Genomic DNA, 26,520 nt, shown 5'->3' with positions numbered 1-26,520 from the left:
GTGCCTATCTCCAGCGGTCATTGGGTTACAGGACAACACAGAGGCACACAGAACAAACAACCATGTAAACACACACACCCATACCTAAGGACAATTTAGAGTAACCATCTAACTTAACAGTCATGTTTTTGGCCTGTGGGAGAAAACTGGAGTCATGCATAAGGTATTACTTTATATGGGATAAACATTACAGTACATGCAGAACTAACTGTAAACAAGTGTTTGCTGCCCAAAAGTACAAATTGATCAGGCTATCACAGTGTGGAGAGGACAGTTCTGAGCATATCATGATGTTAGAATGGCCCTTGGCAGCTGATTAAGGCAGGAGGCTTGAGGCAGAGAAAATTACATTTTAAGTGTGCCAGCATACGTAATGAAGCTCTTCATTACACATGATAATTTCTTGAATAATAGTAACTCGAGTTGTTTAAATCGTCCATTTATAGCATCTGCCACCTCCAACTTCAAAACATTCAGCGTAGATGTGATCTACCTGGGAAACCTAAACTTTAGCACAAAATCTTGACACATTTTATCCTGAACGTCCAGAAGTTTTCACCTGAATGTACTGTAAAGTTAAAAATAAGAACTATGATATTCCTGATCTTTGAAGTGACTAAAAACAAGTGATACTGAAAAACAAACGTTCACATATGCTGACAGCTCATACCAGAAGATTGGAACAAAACTGAAGTGAAGGATTTTTCAACCCGGCTGAAACAGGAAGATGGATTTAATATGTTTGAGGTTTAAACTGCAACCTTTAGAATATGTGATCCCTGGTAGCCTATTTCAACACATATGTCTGAATAGGTTGAAAAATATTGTTTATAGTAAGACGTGATAACATGTATGGCAACATGTATCACAGCAAAATGTCTTTTCTTTTTGACTCGTTCTGCGATGTTTTGCATTATAACCCTCACAGCAAACTGATGTGTCGTGTGGTGACAAAAATGTGTCAAATTTTTCAGTGACACATTTTAATTTGGATTTTAAATTGTCCTGTCCAAGGTGTACCCCGCCTCTCGCCCATAGACTGCTGGAGATAGGCACCAGCTTCCCTGCGACCCACGATGGAATAAGCGGTAGAAAATGACTGATTGACTGATTTTAAATTGTGCTTTAATAAGTAGAACTGAACTGGTTTAATGAGCTGTTTTCTTCTCCGTGATAGTCTGACTAATTTGTTTCTGTGCACAAACCAGTGAACGACGCTGTGATGTTTGTTTATCCCATTCAAGCAAACCTGCGGAGGTTTACAGGAGAAACAGCAGCTACTCATCACAGCATGATGGTTGCAATAACAGGTGTTGGTCGAGGAATAAGGAAAATGGATAATTCTCCTTTTCTCTTAGCCAGATATTTTATGTTTTTCATATTTTAGATAGGAAAATAAAATTAAACAAAATGTATATTTCCCCTAATTTGTTTTTGACCAATAAAAAGAAAAATGGCTAGTATTTCAGTGTTACATTTTACAACAAAACTCAAATGATTTTTATTTATTTTTTTATTTTAATTTCATTTTACAAGGTGTTATTTCCAAATGGGAATACATACCATCACACATAAAATGTTATCACATAAAATTCCAATTAAATGCATGGATTTATTTTTGGAAGACTCTGCAATGCTAGAAATTCATGTCACTTGTTCAAAGACAAATGCTGCTTAAAAATATATCTTCCAAATATTTCTTTAAGCCTGTAAAATATTAGTATGGGAAGGTGTTTTACAACATCAAACATGAAGTGGAAACGTTTGGGATAAAATGCATTTATTCTCTGCTTGGTTTTAAACCTTAAAAACGTTTTTGGAACTCTACTAGACTAATTAGACAAGACCAAACTTCAACTTCTTGGCCTCCACATACAATGTATGAATAAAATATCACTGCACATCATCTTGAACCCACCATACCAATGTGAAAAACGGTGGCGAACACCATTAGGCTGTGAGGACACTTTTCTTCACCAGTGACAGGGAAACTGTTCTAAATTGATAGGAAGATGGACTGAGCTAAATACAGAGCAACCAGGAAGAAAATCTGTTAGAGGCTGACAGACTTGAGATTACAGAAGAGGTTCAGCTTTCAGAAGGACAACAACTCTAAACATAAAGCTATAGCCTCCTGGGTCCACCTAATGCCTTCAAGGCCCTGACAGCTCGTCGCTGAAATATAACCTATTGAACATTAAAAAAAAAAAAAAAAAAAATACATCCTCTTTTTATACTTTAACCTTTTAGCTTCCGACACTTTTCTGAGGCAGAAAATCATACAGCGGTACCCAAAGTTGCACTTATGTTTGAGTGTGAAGCAACAGTTCAGCTGAATTTTCTGGTTGTCGTTTCGATGATACAAACATCGACAGAAATGCTTCTCTGAATACAACTTTTCCCAGAATTTCTTAGTTGGGCAGAGCTTAATGCAATGAAACAGGTAAATTCAGGTAAATATCCCCCCGAAGACAAGTACAAAACAACCTAAACTAGCGTATGGACAGAATGATCTGCCACCTATCTCAACACACTAAACAGGTTTAGTTTCACAGGAAAACTGGATAACAAGAATATTCTGCCTGGAGTTGAGCCAACAGATAGAAAATCCTAAAGGTAACTTACAGGAAATATCACACCTCTCCAAAGTTTTAATGACAGCAAGCTGGTGCCTCTATGATGCTTTAAATTAAGGTTATCAATGCAATGTGATCCTGATAGATAGATACATAGATTCAGAATTTGATCACCTAACATGCACACTGACACATACAGATTGGGGTCTAATATTGGTTTAAAATTCCCTACCAAGGATACCTTCCCTGTCCCTAATAATGTGCTAAATGAACCTAATGTTAGAATAGGAACATTTTACTTATCAAGCTTTAAGTCCTTTTATGAATGCCATGTATATTTTGGTCGTTTGGTGCCTTTCTAGTGTGTTTTGAGTTCAAAGTCCAACTACAATATGACTACCTATCTAAAACTAAAAAATGCAAACCATGGAGAGCAGTATGTCTTACAAATCTGGATATTTGTGTCATATTTGTCAAGAAGCAGATGTTCTATCCTAATGGAAATGAAGCACCAAACACTTACTCATCCTGAGTAGCAAGATTCAATGTGGGGTTTCCTCTTCTTCTGCTGTTCGTCTCCATTCAATCATATCAGCTCATCAGAAAGTAACTTTCTGCCATCATATTTGACACATTAGGACACAAATTTACATATTCCTTTTTGACTTTTGACAATCAATTTTAACTATTTTTCCAGAGGTCAATAATATTCCAGAAAACAAATGGACACCTTTAGATGCCAAACGGCTTCTGGAGAAAGGTTTTTTTGGTGAGAGAAGACAAAGATATTTGACCACAATGACAGCAAAAACATTTGAAGTATTCAAGGTGAGTGTTTTAAACTTAAAAAAACACTATTGTAACTGACAAGCATGGGAGTAGGAGTATCATGCGGTGGGACTGCTTTAATTGTGGTGGCACTTGAGGATTATACAAAGTTGAGCTCCACATTCTTGAGCTTCACCTCAACTCAACAGCTGGGCAGACTTGGACCCATCTGGGTATTCCAATAGGACATAAACATCAAAAACATATCAAAACTGTTTTTAGATTTGATTAAATAGGTAAGCAATAAGCTTCTGGAAGGCCCAACCTTAAGCCAATTAAAAATTTGTGGACTTTAAGCTACAATAGACTTTTGATTGAGGCTGTATCAACACAGTTTATGAGTGTTTCCTGCATTTTACTGTGATCCTTTTTCTTCATACATATTATGAATGTGGTATTTAAACACATCAACCTGTCTTTGCTGCACTCCTTGTTAAAGCTGGGTCATAAGTGCATTAACTTATTAAAAGGAAGCATGAGTCTTTCAGTGCATTTGCAACATTTCAACACAAGAGTGCCATATTTAAAGACTCATTTACACTAAAACATGTTATTTTAAGAATGTTTTAGAATGCATCTGTCTATACTGTGGTAAAAATATTTATCTTATAAAATAAGTGTCTTCCTGTATGCCCATTTTTTGTCAAGACAAATAAAGCCTAGACACCCTGAGAAGTTTGCATTTGATCCATTGTGTCTTGTCCTCACACAACATGCTTGTATTTCTGTTCTCAGCCTCGATTGGCACCACCCCTCCTACGTCACAGAAGAGACAAAAACTCATCCAAGCATATAACTTCCTCCCTGATAAACCAAAGTGGAAGTTGGGTTATGATTAAGCCGGATGTGCAAATAAGAAACAAAAACTACAACTATTTAAGCCAGTTGGCTGGACAACGTTCGTTTTTGCCACTGGCTCACTTCTGTTGCTGACTCATATGAGGCTAAGTGGGTTCTGCGCAAAAAACCTTTTAAGCTTTGCGCTAAAGGGGTTAAGGCTGTAGAGGGCCATTTAAAAAAATTGTTCCCTTTTCTAATAAATGTCTTGTTGGTTGTTTGCCTCAGCGGGGGTAACAATGGAGAGTGAACATTACTGGTAAACGCCTGGAAGGTCACATCAGCTTCGAGCTGAGTGAGCTGAAAGTCTAAAGAGTCTTGTGATACAGGGTGCTCATGTGTTTGTTCATTTATTTGGGTAAAACCAGAACAATGCAGGAGCTGGAAATCACCGATCCCCTGCAAGGATTAGATGTCCTCAAAATGATGTTCCTGTGTTGCCACAAAAATAAAAACAAAAAAAGTGCTTTGCAAAAGTACAGGTCCTTCTCAAAATATTAGCATATTGTGATAAAGTTCATTATTTTCCATAATGTCATGATGAAAATGTAACATTCATATATTTTAGATTCATTGCACACTAACTGAAATATTTCAGGTCTTTTATTGTCTTAATACGGATGATTTTGGCATACAGCTCATGAAAACCCAAAATTCCTATCTCACAAAATTAGCATATCATTAAAAGGGTCTCTAAACGAGCTATGAACCTAATCATCTGAATCAACGAGTTAACTCTAAACAACTGCAAAAGATTCCTGAGGCCTTTAAAACTCACAGCCTGGTTCATCACTCAAAACCCCAATCATGGGTAAGACTGCCGACCTGACTGCTGTCCAGAAGGCCACTATTGACACCCTCAAGCAAGAGGGTAAGACACAGAAAGAAATTTCTGAACAAATAGGCTGTTCCCAGAGTGCTGTATCAAGGCACCTCAGTGGGAAGACAGTGGGAAGGAAAAAGTGTGGCAGAAAACGCTGCACAACGAGAAGAGGTGACCGGACCCTGAGGAAGATTGTGGAGAAGGGCCAATTCCAGACCTTGGGGGACCTGCGGAAGCAGTGGACTGAGTCTGGAGTAGAAACATCCAGAGCCACCGTGCACAGGCGTGTGCAGGAAATGGGCTACAGGTGCCGCATTCCCCAGGTCAAGCCACTTTTGAACCAGAAACAGCGGCAGAAGCGCCTGACCTGGGCTACAGAGAAGCAGCACTGGACTGTTGCTCAGTGGTCCAAAGTACTTTTTTCGGATGAAAGCAAATTCTGCATGTCATTCGGAAATCAAGGTGCCAGAGTCTGGAGGAAGACTGGGGAGACGGAAATGCCAAAATGCCAGAAGTCCAGTGTCAAGTACCCACAGTCAGTGATGGTCTGGGGTGCCGTGTCAGCTGCTGGTGTTGGTCCACTGTGTTTTATCAAGGGCAGGGTCAATGCAGCTAGCTATCAGGAGATTTTGGAGCACTTCATGCTTCCATCTGCTGAAAAGCTTTATGGAGATGAAGATTTCATTTTTCAGCACGACCTGGCACCTGCTCACAGTGCCAAAACCACTGGTAAATGGTTTACTGACCATGGTATCACTGTGCTCAATTGGCCTGTCAACTCTCCTGACCTGAACCCCATAGATAATCTGTCGGATATTGTGAAGAGAACGTTGAGAGACTCAAGACCCAACATTCTGGATGAGCTAAAGGCCGCTATCGAAGCATCCTGGGCCTCCATAAGACCTCAGCAGTGCCACAGGCTGATTGCCTCCATGCCACGCCGCATTGAAGCAGTCATTTCTGCCAAACCAAGTATTGAGTGCATAACTGTACATGATTATTTGACGGTTGACGTTTTTTGTATTAAAAACACTTTTCTTTTATTGGTCGGATGAAATATGCTAATTTTGTGAGATAGGAATTTTGGGTTTTCATGAGCTGTATGCCAAAATCATCCGTATTAAGACAATAAAAGACCTGAAATATTTCAGTTAGTGTCCAATGAATCTAAAATATATGAATGTTAAATTTTCATCATGACATTATGGAAAATAATGAACTTTATCACAATATGCTAATATTTTGAGAAGGACCTGTATTTATACTGCTTCAATTCTTCAGCATGTTGTCACATTGTAACTATAAACCTCAATGTATTTTATTGTGATAGACCAACACAAAGCAGAACATAATTGTAAAGTGGAAGTAGAATGATTCTTTTTTTTTTTTTTTTACAAATAAATATCTAAAAAGAATTCAACATATCTTTTAGATTTTTTTTTTTTTAAAGATATTTTTTCGGCACTAGTGGCCTTTATTTATTTTTTGACAGTAGGCAGACAGGAAAGAGGGGTAGAGAGAGGGGTAGACATTTCGCAAAAGTCGCTGGGTCCGGGACTCGAACCCGGGACGGTCATTTCGAGGACTGTAGCCTCTGCACATGGTCGCGCGCTTAACCCCTACACCATCAGTGCCGCGCCCATCTTTTAGATTTTTACTAGTAAAAATTCTTAAACTGCTAGTTCTTTATTAAATAAAGTCCAAGTAAAATTTATCTGTTTATGTGTGCAATGTGACAAAATGTGGAAAAACGTGTATGAATACTTTTTCAAGGCGCTGTAAATCTGCTCATTCTGACATTTACTTTAGTTCCCCCTACAGCTCATAGATTTCCTCTAAAACTCCGGTTATCAAATTGTGGTACAAGTAGCACTGGTCTGGTACTCAGACAAAATTATGGGCATGTTGGATGGGTTGGTGAGTTACCTCAGACTTTTCCAACTTTTAGGTACTTTTCAAATCCAAGTCATGTAGTACTTAGGCTTTACAAAGTTGTATAAAGATGTTGGTATTTGGAAAATACAAGATATACTCAGACTCAGGTATGTGTGCTATAAATGTAACCTACTCTTGACAGGCTGCATATATGCACGGATAATGATACTTGTTAGAAGCTATCCGACAATAAGAACCTCCTAAAGGGTTCTAAAAGTCGAGAGTTCTAAGGACACCCAATGTTTTGCTGTTTTTCAGTTTCCTAAACTCTACACAACTTGCTAAAGGGGCAGAACAAAAAATAAAAATAAAGACAAACCATCCCCACAGGTTTTGGATTGACATTGTTGTGGAGTAGAGGAGTGAGCTAAATGGGTACCCAGAGATAAAAACAACACCTTAGGGAAAGTATGTAAATTGCAACAGACTATGATAGTCAATAACATCAACAGCACTGCGTGTTTTTACCAGAATCGCATGACAAGAATTACACAGACAATAATGTATGAGACAATGTTTCCTGTCAGTGAAATTCTGGCAGTTAAACAATAAAATACATGTTTGTACAATTTTCCCCTCTTTATTTTGCTGATGTTTCCTTGGCACTCCCTGTTTTCCCAGTATGACTGTTTAGTCTAAAATTAGGTTCTGGTGAGTGGTCCACTTTTCTGCTGCTCAAGGGAGGTGATTTTTGTTATTTACAGCAACTGTTTAGAAGTTATTGAACCCTGAATCAAGAAAATATCCAACTTACCATCTTCACTTGAAAATAATCCAACTGGTTGTTCTTAGATAATGTTCCACTTTTTTTTTTCATTTGTTCATTCTACAGTTTATAATGCTATTGCTTTGAGCTTTGCTGTGATGTCTTCCTTGGTCTACCATTATGTTTCCTGTTTATGTTACTGTTAACTTTCTGCTACTCTGACAATCTTGTTCAGATCCCATTTGCAGACTGAGACTACCATGTGTCATTTTCCATTTATAAATCTGAGTGACCCAATATCACATGGGGCTCCTCAAGGCTTTATTCTTGGGTCACTTTTATTCCTTATCTACGTGCTACGAGTATTGCAGCATCTCCTCGCCTGCCAACTGTATGCTACTAACTAATTACACCGTTGTATTTTTTTGCCACGACATGACCACAATCTTTGACAGTCACTCAGTGTATTCATAATATCAATAGGTCGATGGGCAAGAATGTCCTTCAGCTTCATGGGTTTTTTATTAAAATGAAAAGTATGTAATTTTTTTTCTGGAACTAATCCTTCTTTTCTATTATTTTTCTTTTAAGAGATGCTTTTCCCATTTTGTGTCAGACACACGTTGAATGACAGTAACTTGACAGCAAAATGAATAATTTTGGGTTAAACTGTAAAGATTCAGATCTAAAATTTATCGGACATGTAATATACAATAATAAATCAGTCTGCTACTCTTTTTAAAAAGATTACCAGACTCTTTACTCAGGGTATCTGCAGGTATCAGCACATCAAATTTCAGACTTTTTAAGAAATTTTTAATACCACCTTGAATGAAATTTAAGACCCAAAGGTAAACTGTAAATGTAATGGATGGCTGGGGGATCTTGCTGTATTAGACACATTCAAGTTTAGTTTTTGTCTGTTTATTTGAACATTAAGTGATAAAAGTGCTCTCTGGTTCAATTATTGTTTGAACAAGTGCAAAAAAATGTGCTCACGATTTGTGAGTCAGGGAACATCAAATGAAACGCATCTCCTATCCCCTCATTGGAGCTGTAAGACTGGTGCTTGACCACTGTGTTTAAAATCCACAAATCCTCCGACTTCAGTTTGTGTTGCACCAAATGCTGCTCTTAGATCAGTGCTAGTAGTGGCAGCGGCGACCCTTTTCTGAGGAGCTTTAGCAATGCCAGGGGTCCAAAACAGTAACATTTCTGGGGTCTGTTTTCCCCCTTTTCCACTGGCTCGTTTTCGCACCTGTTTCCAGTGCTGTTTTTTTTTTTGTACTGGTGCCTAATGTTTCAGTCCCTGCTCCTGAGCAGGTACGCCCAGGGCTGAGTTGGGATTACATGTGAAGTGAACTGACTGCTGTTCACTGATTGGCCATGGGAGGAGGAGAAATGAGAAGGTTTTTCCTGAGGTAGTGCAGGAAAAAGTTAAAAGTCAAAAGTGACTACAATAATATTAAGGACCTCATTTGCCTGAGCAGGTCAAATCGAAATATAAATGTATTACTTACAAATCATAAACCATGCCTGAAGGCTGAAAGAAAAAAAAAAAAGGACATCAGCTTTCTGAATTAAACACAGGTAGGGGGCGCTGTATTTAATAACATCCTAAACCAGCTGATCACCTGTAAAATCAGCTGTTCAGACATACATTTCCCTCAAAACACACAAAACAATACCACCCTGAAACAGGGTGTTTGGTTCGGAAATTTATTGACAGTCCTTAAGCGAACCAGCGTCTAAAAAACTAATCTAAAACTAACTTGACTACGGTCAGAAGTCCCCGGTTTTGCTCTTTAAAGTCCCTGTCCTCTCTATAGCCATGGCTGAGACAAAAACGTCTTCACAAAATCCAAAATGTTAACTTCAGGCAAACTCTGGAGCTTCACCTGATCCGACAGCAGGGTCTCTCCTCTACGCTTCTCCTGCCACACCACCCTCACATCAGAACCCGTGAACCTTACTTTAAAAGTTCTGGCTGGCCTGTGGTCCAGATTATTTAATTAATTAATTTTCCCAGTGGATCATTTTAGACATGAACAAACATATAAAAGACATTCTTGCATATACAGTAATACAAACATTAGTATTTAGTTTGTTTTTTTTATTTTACATTTAAATACTTATTTTTTATCATTTCACACATTACTTCAATGTGACAATGTAACACAGTAATGTTAAGAGCGGCACAGCCACTACATTGACAGCCGCCATAGTTCCGGGTCAGTGGAAACACAACTGGTACCGTACGGAGTTCAGCAAAACCGAGTGGAGTGGAGCCACGTCGCCAGTGGAAAAGAGGCACATGTGGCTCTTGGCAGCGGCTTTGTGCTTCTCACACTTCAGATGGGCCTCTACAGCCTTAACCCCTAAAGCGCAAAGATTAAAAGGTTTTTTTGCACAGAACGCACCTAGCCTCATATGGGTCAGCAACAGAAGTGAGCCAGTGGCGAAAACGAACGTTGTCCAGCCAACTGTCGATAAATTTGCACTTACCCATAATAGACGGAAAAAAAAGCTTGCTAGCAAGGTTATATTAGCAGCTAGTATCAACCGCCTCGAGTCATAGAACGCAACGAAGATGTCTGCATGTGGCTCAAACTTTTGACAGAAAAGTCCCGCTGGAAAAAACTACGTATACGAGCATATACGGGATTTAAATAGTCAAGCCACAACGAATTTAAAGTCAACTTAGATTTTTTGCCTTGAATTTAAGATATTTTAAGGCATTAATTTTAGATACAAGTATTCCAGAATTTTTAAGGATGTGCAGACAGCCTGCTACTGAATTAATCTTATAGAGTTGATTCTGGAATCAACTCCCTGGAAACCTTGATCATCCAGAAAGCGTTGGACGAACCGTTGACCTTCAGCAGAAGGTCAACGGTTCGTATTTCAGTTCATTTTTAATCATATTTTTTCTTTGTTTTAATATTGCATTTTAACATTTTTCTTTTTTATACAGTGCCTAAATTTTTCTTTAATTATTCTTTTAATACATTCGTGAATTTTTCCCTTTTTACCCGTACAGTACTTTGAATGATCTTGTGTATGAATGATATCCAAAAAAATCGTGCCTTGCCTCAAGCCAACTCAGCAATATACCAATTAGCTCTTACCATTGTTGAGTATAAAATGAGTTCTATAATGGAAGACTTTTTACACTTTTATTCTAATAAATAAAAATGAAAGCTGCATAAATTACACTCTTTTTTACTTCCCTTTCTAATGTATTATCTGTTTTGTCTGTTAGGATATGAATTTGATTTCACTAATTTACAGATACTGTTTGGCTATATCCTCATTTTAGTTGCCTGTTATTTTCCTGCTAACAAGGAACTTTGTGACATGGATTAGTTCAAAATAATAATGTTAATAATCAAGTTTCATGTCTGAATGTGAAAAAAATGACATTTCTGATTAAAAATCTCAGAGATAACTTTATTTCCCAAAGTTGTCACAAATGTAGAAATCATTAAATGTTGCCACTTTCTGCGCCAGCATTAACACTACCTTTGCCCCACCCTCACCCATCTCTACTCCTCTTTTCTCCTCTCTACTGCCCTCAGCCGGCCCTCCAGTTTGTTCAGCCGGCCCTCCAAATTGGAAGACTTCTCAGAGGCTGAAGTGAACAGAGTGAGCAGGACGACTACCAGCACCAGGATTCCCACTCGAATCGCTGTGGTCTCTGCGGAGGAGTGCTTATCAGTCACGATAAGTCCGAAAAGCCAGAGCGCCAACACGGTTTTCACGACCCAGAACAGCTGCTTGAAAACGGCAATCAGCAAACGGAGGAGGATAGTCAGTATCCAGTATGCAATGAGGCCCACCAGACCCCACTGGGCGACGCTGGTCACGCCCTCCGGGGTGAAGCGTGGCAACGTCAGCGCAACTGTGAAGGCAGGAAATCCAGCGATTTATTTTATGAAGTACAAAGGCTGTTTGTTTGAGAGGAAGCAGAGGGAGTAAACACACCAACAGTACAGACCAAAAGTTTGGACACACCTTCTCATTCAAAGAGTTTCCTTTATTTTCATGACTATGAATATTGTAGCTTCACACTGAAGGCATCAAAACTATGAATTAACACATGTGGAATTATATACTGAACACAAAAAGTGTGAAACAACTGAAAATATGTCTTATATTCTAGGTTCTTCAAAGTAGCCACCTTTTGCTTTGATTACTGCTCCACACACTATTGGCATTCAAAATAAAGAGAACTCTTGAATGAGAAGGTGTGTCCAAACTTTTGGTCTGTACTGTACATAGTGTGGCAGCCTTTCTACCTACGGGTCCGGCTTCATATTTTCTCTTACACGCAACACTCTGATTATCACAGAAACATCTTCAACAAAATTTGGCACACAGAAGCTGAAAATGCTTAAAGTGCAAAGGTCTAAACACTGATCCAGAGTCTCAGTTGGAAACCATCCCGGTACCCACCATCAAATCCTGTGACTCTGAGGATCTCGGTGACGTAAACGGCAATGACATTCAGGCCACTGGCTGCTCCTTCAGCCAAGAATTGGATCGCAGTCTGCAGAAACTGTGGCGGGGAGGAGAAGGAGAGAGAGCGTGAGAAACGTGTTTCAATTTGTTTTTGCACATGGCAACAATGAACAGAGACAACATTCTGAACAAGCAGGGGCGAAATGAAGAGAAGATGCATGCAGCTACAAAGTTGTTCAGCTGCAGGCACGAGCCCATAAAATAAGAGGGCTTGCAGTGCTTCACCTCATGATAGAAAAGACAGCTGGAAAAAAAATCCCACACTGTTCAGATATAGTGTCTCATCCCCAACATGAGTCTGTCTTATCCTGTAGGCTCAAGTGTATCCCCCTCAGAAGGACAGGAGGGATCTTATCTGCACCTGTTGAACGGCACAGCAACACATGGACTGTCCAGAGTGTCAATGCGAGAGTCCCAACATCTGTCACTTAATATCACAGTGGGCATTTACAGTGGGCTGCATGTGAGGACTGATAACACTGTAGATTTAATGCCACTGGCATGTTAATGCAAATTCTTCAGAGAGGTTTCAGACCACCAAAAAGGGCAAAAATGCATATTAATAACGAGTTTGAAGCTAATGTGACGAAGACTGCACACATTCAAAACAACAAAAAGTCATGATTTTAATACAGTAACTTTGTCTGTCAGAAGTTGCTCTGCTATATTATATTTCCTAGAGTTCAGTCAGAGCTGCATGCAGAACTCTTGGGTTTGCTATTATTACAAGTTCAGTTGGAGAGAGATTGTTTTGCTTTTTTTTTTACCTTTTGGTTGCACAAGGAGGCCATCTTCATGTCAGCGATTTTGCACACACCCTGAATTTTTACATTCAGAAATGTGCCAACTGAGTCACAATGAGCTACTTATTATTTAGCCAGCAAGAAAACCAAAATCCTATCTTCACAAGCTCACAGCTGGGAGAAAGGTTGCAGGCTAGCATGCAAATATAAACGAGGTGGTGAGGACTTCACAGAGGCTGTGTTGCTTCAACCACAGGTTGCATGAGCTAAACAGTGTAGACCAACTCCAAAGTTCCAGAAACTTTTGTAAGGGGCAGTTAGGTAGTGGTGAATAATAATCACCAAAACCAAAAATTCATCACTGAATTTCAGAAGTCAGGAGTTAAGTCAATCACTGTTGCAGAACTTGAAATTAAATTCAGAGAAGCACAAGTTTTTAAATTCCTATATACCAGAAGTAATCTATTAAGAACATGCTTTTTTCATTCCCAACATATTTTGTTTTAAAACACATAATAATGACACTAGGTGTGGTTGACACGTTCAAAAAGGAGCACTATGAAGGAAATATAAATAAAGAAATGAATAAATGTTGCAAACTATCCCAGCTCCCTCTTTTTATTAAATTCATGCACGAATAATAAGAAGCCTACTGCCAGGTTAGTGGGTACCAGGAAATTCACAGGGATGGCCTTTGCCCCCCCACCCCCCATGGTGGTGCCACTTGCAAAGTTGGAACCATGCCAGTTCAGTGTGTTTAGGAGCTTTCTTACCATAGCCAAGGTATGGACGTTCTCCTGACCCATCATTGATTCAAGATACAAAACAGCACTCTGAAGAGAAGGGAGCCACAGCACGGTGGAGGTAGGGTCATGATGTGGGTATTTTTTTGTGTGCGCACGCATGGATGAATGGGATTTGAATGGGTTATATAGAAGGTAAGGGGATCAGGAGAAGGATTATCAAGTTCAAGGAGCATGGAGAGAGAGATGAGCGTGAAGGGTGAAGAGAAAAGTGACAGCTGAAAGTTAGTAATCAGGTTTTTTATCAAGAATATAACAGGTGAGTTAGATTATTAAAAAAATGAAAGAAAAGCATTTGCAACGAGGAAATCGTGTAATCATATGGCGAAGACCCTTCCTGTACCTCAGCAGCTGAGCGGATCACTCCTGCTCCCACCAGAGACTCTGCGTACCGCTGGAGCTCCTGACAGGTCCCCGTGATGACGGTGCGCAGGGTGACCACCGGCGGCCTCTCCGCCTTGGCCTGCTCGTCCCCGGCTCCGGCCCAGCACAGCGACACAGCGAGAACCAGCACAGACACAGAAAGCCAAGCCCGAGCCATGGCTCTGAGGTGGCTGTCAGAGAACAATAGAAAGGGGTGGGGATGAAAAAACGTACCAAGATGTGTGTGAGCAGGTTAAAGCTGCAGCCTGGAGCAGGTCTGGGAGCTTCAGGCAGGGTCGGAAATCAGAAGCTTAGTTAAAAATGGCTTCTCTTAGGAGCAATCTGAGCGGGGATTCAAACGTGCATCTCAAGCGGGGAAAAAAATGAGAAAATATGTAAAAAAAAAAAAAACCACAAGAAAATATTGATCTTTTTCATTCAATTAGACAAAAGATCCCCTCAGGATCAAAAGTATTCGACCAACTATCGGCGGCGCTGCAAGATTCCGATCCAATAGCATATATAGCTATATTTGGTGTTGAAAGCCTTCCAGCAGGGGTCCAAACACACGATGTGCCGGCAGGGCGCAGCGGTTCATAAAAAAACCCCAACGGAAATACGTGAAAAAGCTTCCTTTGGTTGGAGATGTACAGAAACACGGGAGTAAAGCGGTGAACCCGGCTGAACCTAAAGCGTCTTATTCCAGCTCCAGTGAGGCTACTTTTGTCCCTGTTCCTGAATCGTTCTCAAACTGCGATGGATTATGTTGCTCAACTATATACGGATACAAAAAAACCTTTCTAAGCTCCACTCCCTTCCTTCCAGCGATCCGAACTACGTTTCCAATGTGAAAACACGTCTGGATCTTCAGGGAGGAGGAGGAAGAGGGGGAGGAGAGAGCTCTGCAGCACAGGGATAAATACAGATTTGCACACTGGGACTTGTGGTTTTATACACACAATCAAATGTGAGGATTGCTTAGGCTTCAACCCTTTCATGCATGGACCATGCTGCATGAATGATCAGAAAGTGTTTGCGATCGACCTTTACGTATGAAAAATTCACTTTGTTGAACATAATTTTACCACAAATAAGGGTATTTTTGGAAACAAGGTAGTCATAACAAAATGCATTGGTTTAAAAAGGTTTTTTACCCACTTTTTCAGTTATGGCCAGTAATGCATGAGGTCCACTTTAATGGAGAAATCATTAACCGCATACCATACATTAGTCCAAAGATTGACTCATTTTATAGGAATTATTGTTGTGAACCTACACTTGTTGGCCAGTAGGTGGCAGTGTTTGAAGTGACAATTTGGAGTTGACTGAAATGGCTTACATGCAAGCACACAGCAACACCTGCACACTGATTTTGATTGGCTGCGCACTGTAGAGGAAAGCTATGCATTAAATGGTTAGGAGCTGGAATCAGTAGCACGCATTTGATATCAGTTTAATAACTTGAACATCAAATACACCACAGCAACAGGAGATGTTAAGAGTCTAGAGGCGAGAAAATGATTATTTCTAATAAAAAAAAGAAATAAATTTACAATAAACACAGATACTTCATATAAATATCTGCAACACTAAGAGAAACGCTGTTTTTTTTTAACTGCAGTTTTTTTGTCTACAGCTTTCGTATCCTGTTTTTGAATGCAAGCAACACTCATTCATTTATAAAACCAATCATGCACCAGATAACATCAGTGCAGTAGTGGTTATTTAATGGGAATGTTTCAGTCATTGTGAAAAAGCCTTTTAATGAAGTCTTCCAATTAGATAATCAATAAACTTATCATGTGACCGCATTTAATGATATCCTGTAAAAGGATGGACCACTTGATTGCAGTGCAGACTCTTGCTTCAGGCATTCATCCCAGCTGGAGGACGGCAGAGATGGTGGATTTAGCCGATGTAAATGCGATGAAAGTCATTCGCTCCGAAGGCGGCGTTGCACTTGGGGCACTTCCTCTGCCGAGTGTCGTAGCGCGTCTTGACGCACTCGAAGCAGAAGACGTGGAAGCATTTTGTCAGGACAGCATCCTTCACCCGGGAGTTGCAGCACGGGCACGTTAGACGAGCCTGGGAGAGAAACGGGAGGAAGAGGAGGAAATGTTTTCAACAATGAACACAGAAGCCATTTAGCTTCTTCGCTGAGGGGTTTAAAATGCAACCATGTTGAGCAGCAGCGAGGGTTTATTACAGCTGATTCCTAACGGACTCGTAAACAACACTTTCAGAGTCATTCAGACTTGTCATAATTATGTAAAACTACTGACTCATTTATGGACGAATGAAAAAAGTCAGGATCAAAAAACATCAACAACTTTAGAAAATCAGCTTTAAAGCTTTTCATCTGTTCTCCATGTCTGAGGTTTTTTGAAGTGCAAGGTTGTGCTAGATGAAAGTTTCCTACGTTTTTAAGTCCCTATGAACGTACCTTGTACTCATTAATTTCTTCATTCAGGATCTCGTCTCCGTTGCTTATCTTCTCAGCCGGTTTCTTGGCCTTCTCAATCTTTCTCCTAAGCTTGGAGATGTCCTCCTGAAAAATGTGGATGACTGTTAGGGGGGGACGTCTACCACATGTTCTTTCTTGACGCAAATACCGGTGATCATGTATGCAAAATGTTCATCAAATTAGGCCTGAGTGACCTTTACCTTCTGGTAAAAAAAAATGTAGAGTATGCACAGCTAGCAGTACAAACTCTGTTTAAAGGTTTCACTGAATTTATGTGTTTAGCAAAACATAAAACATTTACAATTTAATCATTTGAATAAAAATCACTCCAGATGAAACAAATCAGTCATTTTGTGGTTATACACCTGTAATGAGTGTCTTCTTTTTTTTTTTTTAAGGGTTTTGTGACCAAGTAAGAGGAAAGACATGCAGCAAAAGGTCCAAAATGGCTGAGGACTATTAGCCTCCCTATATTGTGCGCCTGCTCTTCATCTGACCCACATGGTGCCCATGAGTATTATTACATTCATAGTCATTATACGGCTATAGTGCAGATTCTTGCTCCACAGGGTTTAGTATTTAGGCCTTGAATAAACATGCTGGTAAATCTCCAAGAAAGGAAAACAATGACGTTTGTTTAAGAGATTACTCAGCAAAGGATCTGCAAGAAAGTCTTCCCAGTACGTAAAAGGACTCTACACGAGTCTATCTTGAAAACAGTTAAAACAATGTCTTCCTTAGGACTAAAAGGTTCAGAGTAGTCATCCAGTGATAAACTTCTTTGATGAGGATGTTTGTAAACCCTAAAAACAGATGGTACGCCTGGGAATGTCACCTTTATGTTTGAGATATATTTCCACTGTTGTTTCACCTGACAGCATCAATAAAGCTGAGTTTATATTTCTAAACCTGATGGCGCCGCTTCCCTCAACTGGTGCAGTGAAGTAGCCTATTGGATCATTGAAGCAGTATTTGTGATTTTATGGCTTAACTGGAGGCCCAGTACTTTTTATAATCATTTAAATAAATACCACAAAATATTGGGATCAACTTTAAGTCCATATAGCCCATCCCTAATGGAAACCGGGTTTAGATAACTCCCAAATATAATTCAGCCGGGAGAAGAAAGCTTGTTTTGTCCGGACCCACCTCGTGGTGGATAACTGGTATAAAGCGGTACTGGCTTTATTCTTGAAACAATCTATAGTTACTACTCCTCTTATCAGTCCGTCACAGTAATTAAAATACTTTATTTTTATTTACTGTATGTCACTGTGTCCCTTAATCAATATAAAGTAAGTCTGTGTTCATTTCTTTACTTTGAATAAAGATATTGACAAACTCACTGCAGGTTTAGCCTCTATGTGTGTTGCTACCTGAGCTCGGCGGGCGTTGAAAGACTCCTTTTCTCTGGAGATGCTGTTCTCAACGACCTCCGCTCTGACCAGTTTCAGCTTCTGCTGAACCTGCTCCAGCTGAGCTCGCAGCTCCTCTGACAGCACCGCAGAATCCTGAGCCTGCAGGACCAACAGACGTGGTTCAACTGAAACTCGTGTGGTTTTAACCAGGATGTGTTAGAATCTTACACATCAACTACAGTTCTCTCTTTAAGTATCTGTTTCTAATCGACGTGTTACCTTTCGTTTGTTCATGTCCAAAGCTTGTGTTCGAAGGGCCAGCTCTCTGTCTGCAGTGCTAATTGTCCCCTGCAGGAGGCGCTCCTTCTCCTCCAGCTTCTTGACCACCTGCAGCTGCGCATCCACCTGTCAACCAGAACCATAACAATCCCCCTCAACAAACACTGTTTAAGTTAGAACCAAATTAAAAAGATAACAGTAAATTGATCTTGTGCCATAACCAGTCACAAACAGAGACTATCTGGCACTAGCATGGCCTTGACTTCCCGACTGTAAGGAGTTTGATGAATATAAATAAATACACTTTTTTTTTTTTTTTAAAGTGCCCCTACATTAGGTCTGAATTTTGAGATGCCTCTTGTTTCACCTGAGTTTTTAAGGTGAGGAGTTGGTCGGCAAGCTCTTCCTTTTCCTCCTTCAGAAGCTTGTGGATCTGGTTGGACTTGATCCGCTCGCTCATCAGCTTGAAGTTGGCGTCATCCTTTTCTCGGAGCTGCTGCATGAGGCGGATATTTTGTTCCTGCATGTCCTCAAAGGCCTGCCCCGTCACGTCCATCTCGCTCAGCAGCGCGTCTTCCTCCTGAAAGGTATTGCATTGAGAAATGAGAAACAAAGATGGAACCCGGGAGAACATTTGTGAAGGTAAACGAGCCGCTGGAGCTCTGACCTGTTTGGCTATGGACACCTTCTTGTTGAGGATGTCGATCTGTTCTTCCACTGAACGGATCTTTCTCAGAGCTTCTTCATCTGCCATTTTCTTGCCCTCCCTTCTCTCCCTCTCCTCCAGCTCCCGCAGCCTCTGCCGAAGCTCCTCAGCCTGAGACAAACACCAGACGCATCGTTCACATCAGATTAATCAAACACTCCTTGTTTTGCAAAACTAAACAGAATTTCCAGACCTAGCTGTAGAATTTTTTTACAGGAATTAAAACTACTAATAGTCAGGATTATGGAGAGATGAAGACCTCTGACTTGGTCTTCTTCTCTGCAGCCATAAGCTGGACTTTGTCTCTCTGCTCCTTTGGTGCCGATCGATACATATCCAGCAGAAGTTTCATCTCTCTCTGGGACTCTTGAGCTTTCCTACAAAGTTACAGATACATTTTGGGAATTTCTCTACTTTTCACAGGGAAAATAATCCAGCGAAGGTCAGAATTTGGTAAAAGCTTTTTCTAGAGCTGCAGTGTTAAGATGATACTGATTTACAAGACTGTTAGAAGATCCAGACTGCTCATAGATTCAGTAAGACACAAGATTGATGGTAAATACTATTTTCCAAGCATACTTTAGTTCTGCTCGGACGATCTTCAGCTGCTCCATCTCTTTCCTCTTGGAGCCTCCGATCATTGCGAGCCGATCTCCGGCTGACTCTTCCGGCTGGCTGCTGACCCCCGGCTTCTCCCTCTCCTCTTTTATCCCACTGCTGCTGCTGCTCCGGGTGGGCCTCTCCTTTTCTCTCTCCCTGTCTTTCTCCTCTTTCTTTACAATGTCTTTTTCTTTCTTGTCTTCCTTCTCTTTTTTCTCATCTTTTTCCTCCTCTTTGATGTTTGCATCCTGTTCAGAGCCGGCCTCTGTTTTCACTAAAATTCCTTCAGGGAGACAAAGTCGATCCAGACAATCATTAAAAATCCAACACCAGGATAAAACGAAACTATTTTGATTGTAAATATAAAAGAAAGGTTATTAACCAGTGCTGCTGGGTGTGGAGGAGCCGTTGTCTGGTTCAGTTTTGACTACGGATTCTCCAGAAACAGCCGGGGTTGAAGGAGAGGTCATCTCGTCCTTCACATCCATCTCTGTGCTCGACTGCGACTGGAGGATGGTGCTGCCCTTTGAGGCACGGATCTACACACCGAGGAGACATCTTTTAGTTTGGCCATTCTGTCTCGTTACGGCTTAACTTCGTACTCTTCGCCTCATTCTGATCTACCTGGTGGAGCTCAGCTTGTGTCTCCCTCAGTCTCAGCTTGTACTTCACCACCTCTCCTTTCAGCTGCTGGTTGTGCGTTTGCAGCGTGCTTATAAGGTGACGCATCTCCCTGTTGATGGGACCTAAGAGAAAAGTAGCAAAAAAAAAAAAAAAGAGGAGATGACCTGTTAAAAACAATATAAAAATTTGGTATTCCTGTAACACCTTTTAAAGGTCTTTTCCCACATTTAATTTCCACCAAAAACAAATATAAGTTGCAGCTGAACAAATAAAATGATTACATAACAAAAATGTTCATAAGTTTGGATCATTTATTGGGTTTTTTTTCTGCTTTGTAAGGTTTTTTTCAGCATAACTGGGGGATTATGCAATATTTTTGCTCATTTTGTACAATAAGGTCACCACAGCGGGTACAATAGGCTCTAAGAAACACACCAACTCCCTCACCACGTTTTAATATGCTGCGATCCGTAAAAGCCTTCATCACATCTTTTTCATGATGGAGAATTCCAACAAGTTGTTATATATTAAAACTTTTAATCAAATCTACAATTTCTGTAGTTTTTGTCACTAGATAGCTGTTTAATAAATACCCAGCAGCAGCATTTCCAGGCCATTAACTGTTAAAAGGGGTATAAGGAAAACCTAAAACCTGAAATATATTTGTTGAAGCTGATTACCTGCTTGCTCATTGGCTGCAAGCGTCTGTTCAAATTCAATGCGCAACATCTCGTATTCCTTCTTGACCTGAGCCAACGTGTCCTCCAGCTGAAACACTTCTGTGCGGACCTTCCTCTGCAGAGCCACCTCATCATTCTGCATGATGACGCGATAGAAGTGAACAACAGTTAGTACAAGAGACGCATTTAAACCCTAACCTGCACGCGCGCACCAGCCTAACATACCTCCATGTGGTCCAGCTGTCTAAGGCGCGCCGTCCTGGTGGTGTTGAGGCGAGCCCGTGTTTCATCTAACTGGGCCTTGAGGGTCAGGGACTCGTTGTAGAGCACAGAAAACTGGGATTGCAGACAGCGATACTCTGAGGACTCTTTGACCAAACCCTCGGCTCGACTCAGCAGCTCCGTCTGGCAGCAAGAAAGCCAGAGACAATAAGGCATAGCCTTCAACATTCGAACCCTTTCAATTTAACCACATTTTGTCACTCCACAACTATAAAATTCAGTGTATGTTGAAAAGTGTTTGTTTTTTTTATGTGAAAATAATGCAACAATTGAGTGCAGTCGTTCTTTGAAGGCCTCGTAGGTTTGTTGGAGAAGATTAGAGAACAAACAGCGACATGAAGACCAAGGAATACAGCTGACAGAGCAGGGCTAAAGTTGCAGCAAAGTTTAAAGTAGTCCGGTTATAAAACAGCATCTCAATCTTTGAATATCTCACAGCGCAGGTTTCCATAGCAGTGAAACACGGTGGCAGCATCATGATGTGGGGATGCTTTTTTTTTTTTTTTTACCTAGGGAAAGCTTGTCAGTGTTTGTGAGAAGATGGATGGGGATACTGGAAGAAAACCTGTTAGAGGCTGCAAAGGACTTGAGACTGGGATGGAGGTTCACCTTCCTGCAGGACAGCAACCCGAAACATACGGCTAGAGCTACAATCGCAGAGTTTAGGTCAAACAACATTCATGTGTTGGACTGGTTCGGTCAAAATCTAGACCTAAATTTAAGCGAGATTCTATAGTGAGACTTGAAAACTACTTTACACAGCTGCTCTCCATCCAGTCTGACTGAGCTTTGTTCCAAACAATGGGAAACCATTTCCGTCTCTACATGTGCAAGATTTTGCACAAATTTTTATTGGCAAAGAAATTAATAACCTTGTACAATTTCCTTCCACTTCACAAGTATGCCCATCTTTTCAGTTAGCCTATCATAACCAAATCCTTATAAAATACCTTAAAGTTTGTGGTTGTAAAGTGAAAAAAGATTGGAAAAAGTTCAAGTATGAATACTTTTGCTAAAAATGCCCCGCAGGAAAGATCCAATTAAGATCTTGAGCAACACAGCAGTGTGCCTGGGATTGGCTGATGTTGAAATGCAGAACTCAACATTGAAAACAGCGCTGTTCTAATGGAAATACCTTCATGCTGTTGTTCTCCTGTTGAACGTTTTGCAGGTCCTGCTGGAGCTTCTGCAGCTCAATGAGGCGATTTTCTGCAAGCTCTGTGTTCTCCTCCAACTCGCTGTTCATCTCCTCAAACTATTTTAAAAACATCAACTGTGAAGCAAACTGAGAAACTAAAAAATGTAAAAAAAAAAAAAAAAAAAACAAGTGAAAGGGGCAAAAGAATCCTACCTTTCTTTTGTTAATGGTGATGGTTCCACACACACTGCTGGCCTCTCCACACACTTTGTAGCCTTTGCTGTTAACCTGGACAGTACGGGTAATATTAACACAATATGCAACACACATAGCTTAATGCTTAATACAGCTGCTGAAAAACTCATTCTCACCCTCTCCAGTATTTCGCTCAGGTGGGCATTTAGCCTGTTCTCTCGACGGCGGATCTTCTCCATGTCCCACTGGAGCTCCTCGATCCGAGCCTGCAGCTCGCTGACGCGCTGGTCCGCTTTGTTAGCCGCCCGACCCAAAGACCGGGACTGAAAAGGACAGGGAGAACAAAGACTCATGAGGAGACCCCCACAGGGGCACATTACTCTCCTTACAACAGGGGCTTGAAGCTCCAGTCTTCACAGACCAGTGTCCTACGACTTTTTGATGTGCTTCAACAAACCTAAAACAAAAAATCTGTTTATCATCAAGACTATGTAAAACCTGACTGCAAACTGAGGAGTTCCTTCGGTCCTGTGATTCAGGCACGTTGGCTGCAGAATAGGCCCTGAGACCTGGAGTGTAGAAAAGTCCACTATGAATTTTATAATAGAAATCAACCATTTTTTTCCTCGATTAGCTGTGTTTAATAATCAGAAGCTCAAATACTTAAAAAACAGTTTCTTTTAGTTTATTAAAATAAAATCCGATACAGAATAACAAGTGCATTGATGCACACAAGGGAATAATCCCATGATTCCTTCAAAAGTACTAGCTCTGTCAAATAAGTTGCAGAACATGTTGCTCGTGTTACATGTAAATCAGTCAAAACCAGATCTAGCAGGTCTGACCTCATTGGAAATTAGAAATCAATATTGGCCAGTAGGATCGGTGCAGCTCAATTTAAGTGTAACTGGAGTGATTAGGAAGCCAAGGTTCCTACCTCGCTGGTCATGTGACTGTGTTTCTGTTTGAGGTCCTCGGTCAGCTGTTGAAGCAGCTCGTTTTCTCTGCTCAGGATGGAGTTCAGCTTGGTTGCGACCTGTTTTAGACCACCCTCTGCAGTAACACACATTTTTTAGACTTTTTAGGCTTAATTCCGTTGCAATACCATCGTCGTCTGTCGTTTTTTGTTTTTAATAACTCCTGCTTGTTTTCCCTCACCAGCCCCGGAGTCGAGCTCTGATTTCAGCTGGTCCAGGGTGTTCTTCAGGTTCTTGTAGATCTCCACTACACGACTAGCCTGCTTCTGGCTAGACTCCACCCTCTCCTGGAGCTCGGCCTCCATCTCCTCACTGGTGCTGCTTGCCAGCGTGGCCAAAAAGGAGTTAGCGGTCTCACCTTGATGTCCTGATTGAGAAACAGAGAAAATAAGTTAGTTTAGTATTTGTTTAATATCACCGAGCTGCACCCGTTTCTGTTGCTGTGCCAGATCCATCATTACCTCTGTCTTTGGCCCGCTCCTGGTTCGAATCTCCATCAGGTTCTGGAGTTTCCGGCTTCAGGCTCCGTCCTTCACCAGTTGGAGATTTCTCCGGTTCACTGCTTGCTTGGTCATAGCGCCTGATGAGGAGTCGGATGTTTTCATCAAACTGAAAGAGGACAAATAGTGACACGTCTTAACCTAAAGTAAGAGACATGTTAAATCAAGCCATTCCTCTTTATTGTTCCTTGACTGAATGTTCACCTGGTTCCAATATCTGTTGAGAATCAGCAAACTGGCATCATCTGTGGCCTGTCGGGTCTCCAGTCTTTCAATTCGCTCTCGCAACTCGTCTTCAATCACCTGCAAACCAATGAGCCAATAGATGAAGCGCAGTGCAGCTTTCTGTGTGTCCATAACTGTAAAACACTCACTGAAGAATGAGTGTACCTGTCTTTGATCGAGAGATTCTCCCAACTTTCGGTTCTTAGCTTGGAGAGCTTTGATGTCTTGTTCTTCCTGAAAAACATTTCATTCACATGTCAGAATCAATACAAACTTCACACTTTTCTGATGGCTGTTCTCAGCAGAACAAGGGCTTACAGAGTTGGACACTCCTCCCAGTTTAATGACAGTCTCCACTGCGGTGCTCCCACCGGCTCCGGTGCTCACACCGGGTCCTCCGTCCTCGCCATCTCGCTCCCTCCGCTTCTCTGTGGGGCCACCAGAGGAAGAGGGCCCGCTGGGGTCAGCAGGACGCTTCTGTCCCGACATCTAGCCCCTGCAACAAAAGCAGGTAGTTACCGGAGATCCAATTTTACAACATGGCTTCAATTTATATTCCCAAACCAAATACTCCAAAGCATAATGTAGCACGATGCAGTTAAACATTCAGACCCTGAAGCTGACTGAAACTCGGTGCATGTTAGCTAGCTGCTAACGGCAGATGCAAAACAAACTAAAGAGATCTGACCCTGAACTGAGGATCTGCTGGGATCATTTGGTAAAATGTTCTGTATGAAACATCATAACCAAACCCTTACCGATTTTAATTTTAACAGTTACTGACTGAATATGTTTGGATATGTTGATGTTGCGGCTCCTTGCCTCAAACGGAAACGGAAGTGCGGTAATCTTCTTGAGGGAGGCTCGGCAACATTTACCTGACATTAACCCTCTATCGCCACTTACAGTAACGGAGGACGTTCTAAATGCGTCCAAACCTGCATATTTTCTGACACTGCTCCACCCTCATACCCTAAAAAAAGATCTTTCTAAGAGTTATCAGGGAGGATTTGTTCTGAAGCACAAAAAAGGTTAACATTTTACCTTTCTTTCGAGTTGTTTGTACTGATCACTGTGCTACCTACACAGTTCCTCAGGGATCCATTCTTGGGCCTATTTTCGTCTTTTATATTTTTCTGGTGATAAAGATTAAACAGGTTCTTTTTAGCTTAATCGAGAGTGGATATATAATTCCACCGGTCCCGTCTATTGCTAATGATAAATTATTTCCTGACAGCTGAAGTTTTAATTTAAGGGGCCAATGAAAGACTCCTGGGAACATTCACCTAAAAAAGAGAGAAACTATTAATTATCTTCCTCTACCTGCCATTAGAAATGATAATTTATACATTTTATATTACAGCCTATTTCATTTCAGTATAATACTCTGATACACATTTATAATTGGTTAAGAACTGCAGTGAGACTGCTCATAATATACCCTAAGTTTTTAATCACCTTATTGACTTTCTGCAATAGTTCTAGTGTGAAGATGTATTTTTGGATAATTTTTGCCTTGATTTATATTCAATTCAATACAATTGAAAAATAATTTATTAATCCCAAAGGGAAATTAAATGTTGTTGTAGCTCATTATGAAGGTTTCCTCAAAGAGTCGTTGTAGATGCTGATGGCTGTGGGCAGGAAGGATCTCCTGTAGCGCTCCGTCTTACAGCAGATCTGAAGAAGCCTCTGACTGAAGACACTCTGTTGTTGTAGGACAGTCTCATGAAGAGGATGCTCAGGGTTCTCCATAATGTTCTTCATTTTATGAAGAATCCGTCTTTACACAATGATCTCCAGAGGTTCCAGAGGAGTCCCCAGAACAGAACCAGCCTTTTTTTATCAGCTTGTTGATTCAAAATGAGATGATTGTTTCCACACCATGCCACAAAGAATCATCCGAGTATTTCTGCAGATGACAGGAGTCTGTCTTGTACTGGAAGTCTGAGGTGTACAGAGTGAAAAGGAATGGTGAGAGTACAGTCCCCTGTGGTGCTCCTGTGCTGCTGACTACCTGGTTAGACTCACAATCCTTCAGTCTCACAAACTGTGGTCTGTTTGTCAGGTAGTCTTTGGTCCAGGAGATTGTTGAGGCCTCCACCTGAGTCTTCTGGAGTTTCTGACAAAGCAAATCAGGTTGGATTGTATTAAATGTACTAGAGAAATCAAAGAACATGATCCTCACAGTGCTGCTGGCTTTGTCCAGATGACAGTGGGTTTGTTGAAGCAGGTGTATGATGGCATCTTCAACTCCAACTCCACAGCGATAAGCAAACTGAAGGGGGTCCTGATGGTTTACTGTTTGCTTACTCAGGTGGGCCAACAGGAGTCTCTCTAGGACCTTCATGATGTGA

At 40.9% G+C, this 26,520-nt stretch overlaps 2 protein-coding genes across 4 annotated transcripts; both read right to left on the bottom strand.

The window, feature by feature from the left end:
* Window positions 1-11,134: 11,134 nt before the first annotated feature.
* On the bottom strand, window positions 11,135-15,031 carry LOC124860472. 2 transcript variants are annotated; one of them, XM_047353822.1, is made up of 4 exons: window positions 14,116-15,031; window positions 13,743-13,802; window positions 12,161-12,263; window positions 11,135-11,606 (listed from the first exon to the last, which is right to left on the bottom strand). In XM_047353822.1, the coding sequence occupies exons 1-4, from the start codon at window positions 14,311-14,313 to the stop codon at window positions 11,251-11,253; spliced, it is 717 nt and encodes a 238-aa protein (XP_047209778.1). In that variant the 5' UTR covers window positions 14,314-15,031; the 3' UTR covers window positions 11,135-11,250. The 2 variants fall into 2 exon arrangements, with proteins under 2 accessions (XP_047209778.1, XP_047209779.1); XM_047353823.1 differs by lacking the exon at window positions 13,743-13,802 and having other exon boundaries at window positions 14,116-15,028.
* A 541-nt stretch (window positions 15,032-15,572) lies between these two features.
* On the bottom strand, window positions 15,573-25,060 carry rnf20 (ring finger protein 20, E3 ubiquitin protein ligase). Of its 2 annotated transcripts, none has more exons than XM_047353817.1 (22): window positions 24,922-25,060; window positions 24,482-24,659; window positions 24,329-24,397; window positions 24,143-24,241; window positions 23,900-24,047; window positions 23,620-23,805; window positions 23,399-23,514; window positions 22,638-22,784; window positions 22,480-22,554; window positions 22,264-22,383; window positions 21,072-21,251; window positions 20,847-20,982; window positions 20,167-20,288; window positions 19,925-20,081; window positions 19,522-19,825; window positions 19,202-19,319; window positions 18,904-19,053; window positions 18,604-18,816; window positions 18,237-18,362; window positions 17,976-18,116; window positions 16,579-16,683; window positions 15,573-16,220 (listed from the first exon to the last, which is right to left on the bottom strand). In XM_047353817.1, exons 2-22 carry the CDS (start codon window positions 24,650-24,652, stop codon window positions 16,044-16,046), a joined length of 3,060 nt encoding a protein of 1,019 aa, XP_047209773.1. In that variant the 5' UTR covers window positions 24,653-24,659; window positions 24,922-25,060; the 3' UTR covers window positions 15,573-16,043. The 2 variants fall into 2 exon arrangements, with proteins under 2 accessions (XP_047209773.1, XP_047209774.1); XM_047353818.1 differs by having other exon boundaries at window positions 24,948-24,963.
* Window positions 25,061-26,520: the final 1,460 nt, after the last annotated feature.

Source organism: Girardinichthys multiradiatus, chromosome 23, assembly GCF_021462225.1.
Source record: "Girardinichthys multiradiatus isolate DD_20200921_A chromosome 23, DD_fGirMul_XY1, whole genome shotgun sequence".
Taxonomy (NCBI): domain Eukaryota; kingdom Metazoa; phylum Chordata; class Actinopteri; order Cyprinodontiformes; family Goodeidae; genus Girardinichthys; species Girardinichthys multiradiatus.
This window is presented reverse-complemented; position numbering and strand designations above follow the sequence as displayed.

Coding starts and splice junctions, on each gene's coding strand:
- LOC124860472 (XM_047353822.1), bottom strand. CDS start 14,313: ATGGCTCGGGCTTGGCTTTCTGTGTCTGTGCTGGTTCTCGCTGTGTCG. Junction 13,803..14,115: donor TGATCCGCTCAGCTGCTGAG/GTACAGGAAGGG, acceptor CCTTCTCTTCAG/AGTGCTGTTTTGTATCTTGA. Junction 11,607..12,160: donor CAGAGTCACAGGATTTGATG/GTGGGTACCGGG, acceptor CTGCCTTCACAG/TTGCGCTGACGTTGCCACGC.
- rnf20 (XM_047353817.1), bottom strand. CDS start 24,652: ATGTCGGGACAGAAGCGTCCTGCTGACCCCAGCGGGCCCTCTTCCTCT. Junction 22,555..22,637: donor TGAGCGAAATACTGGAGAGG/GTGAGAATGAGT, acceptor CGTACTGTCCAG/GTTAACAGCAAAGGCTACAA. Junction 18,363..18,603: donor TCCTCACCTTAAAAACTCAG/GTGAAACAAGAG, acceptor TCTGGTTGACAG/GTGGATGCGCAGCTGCAGGT.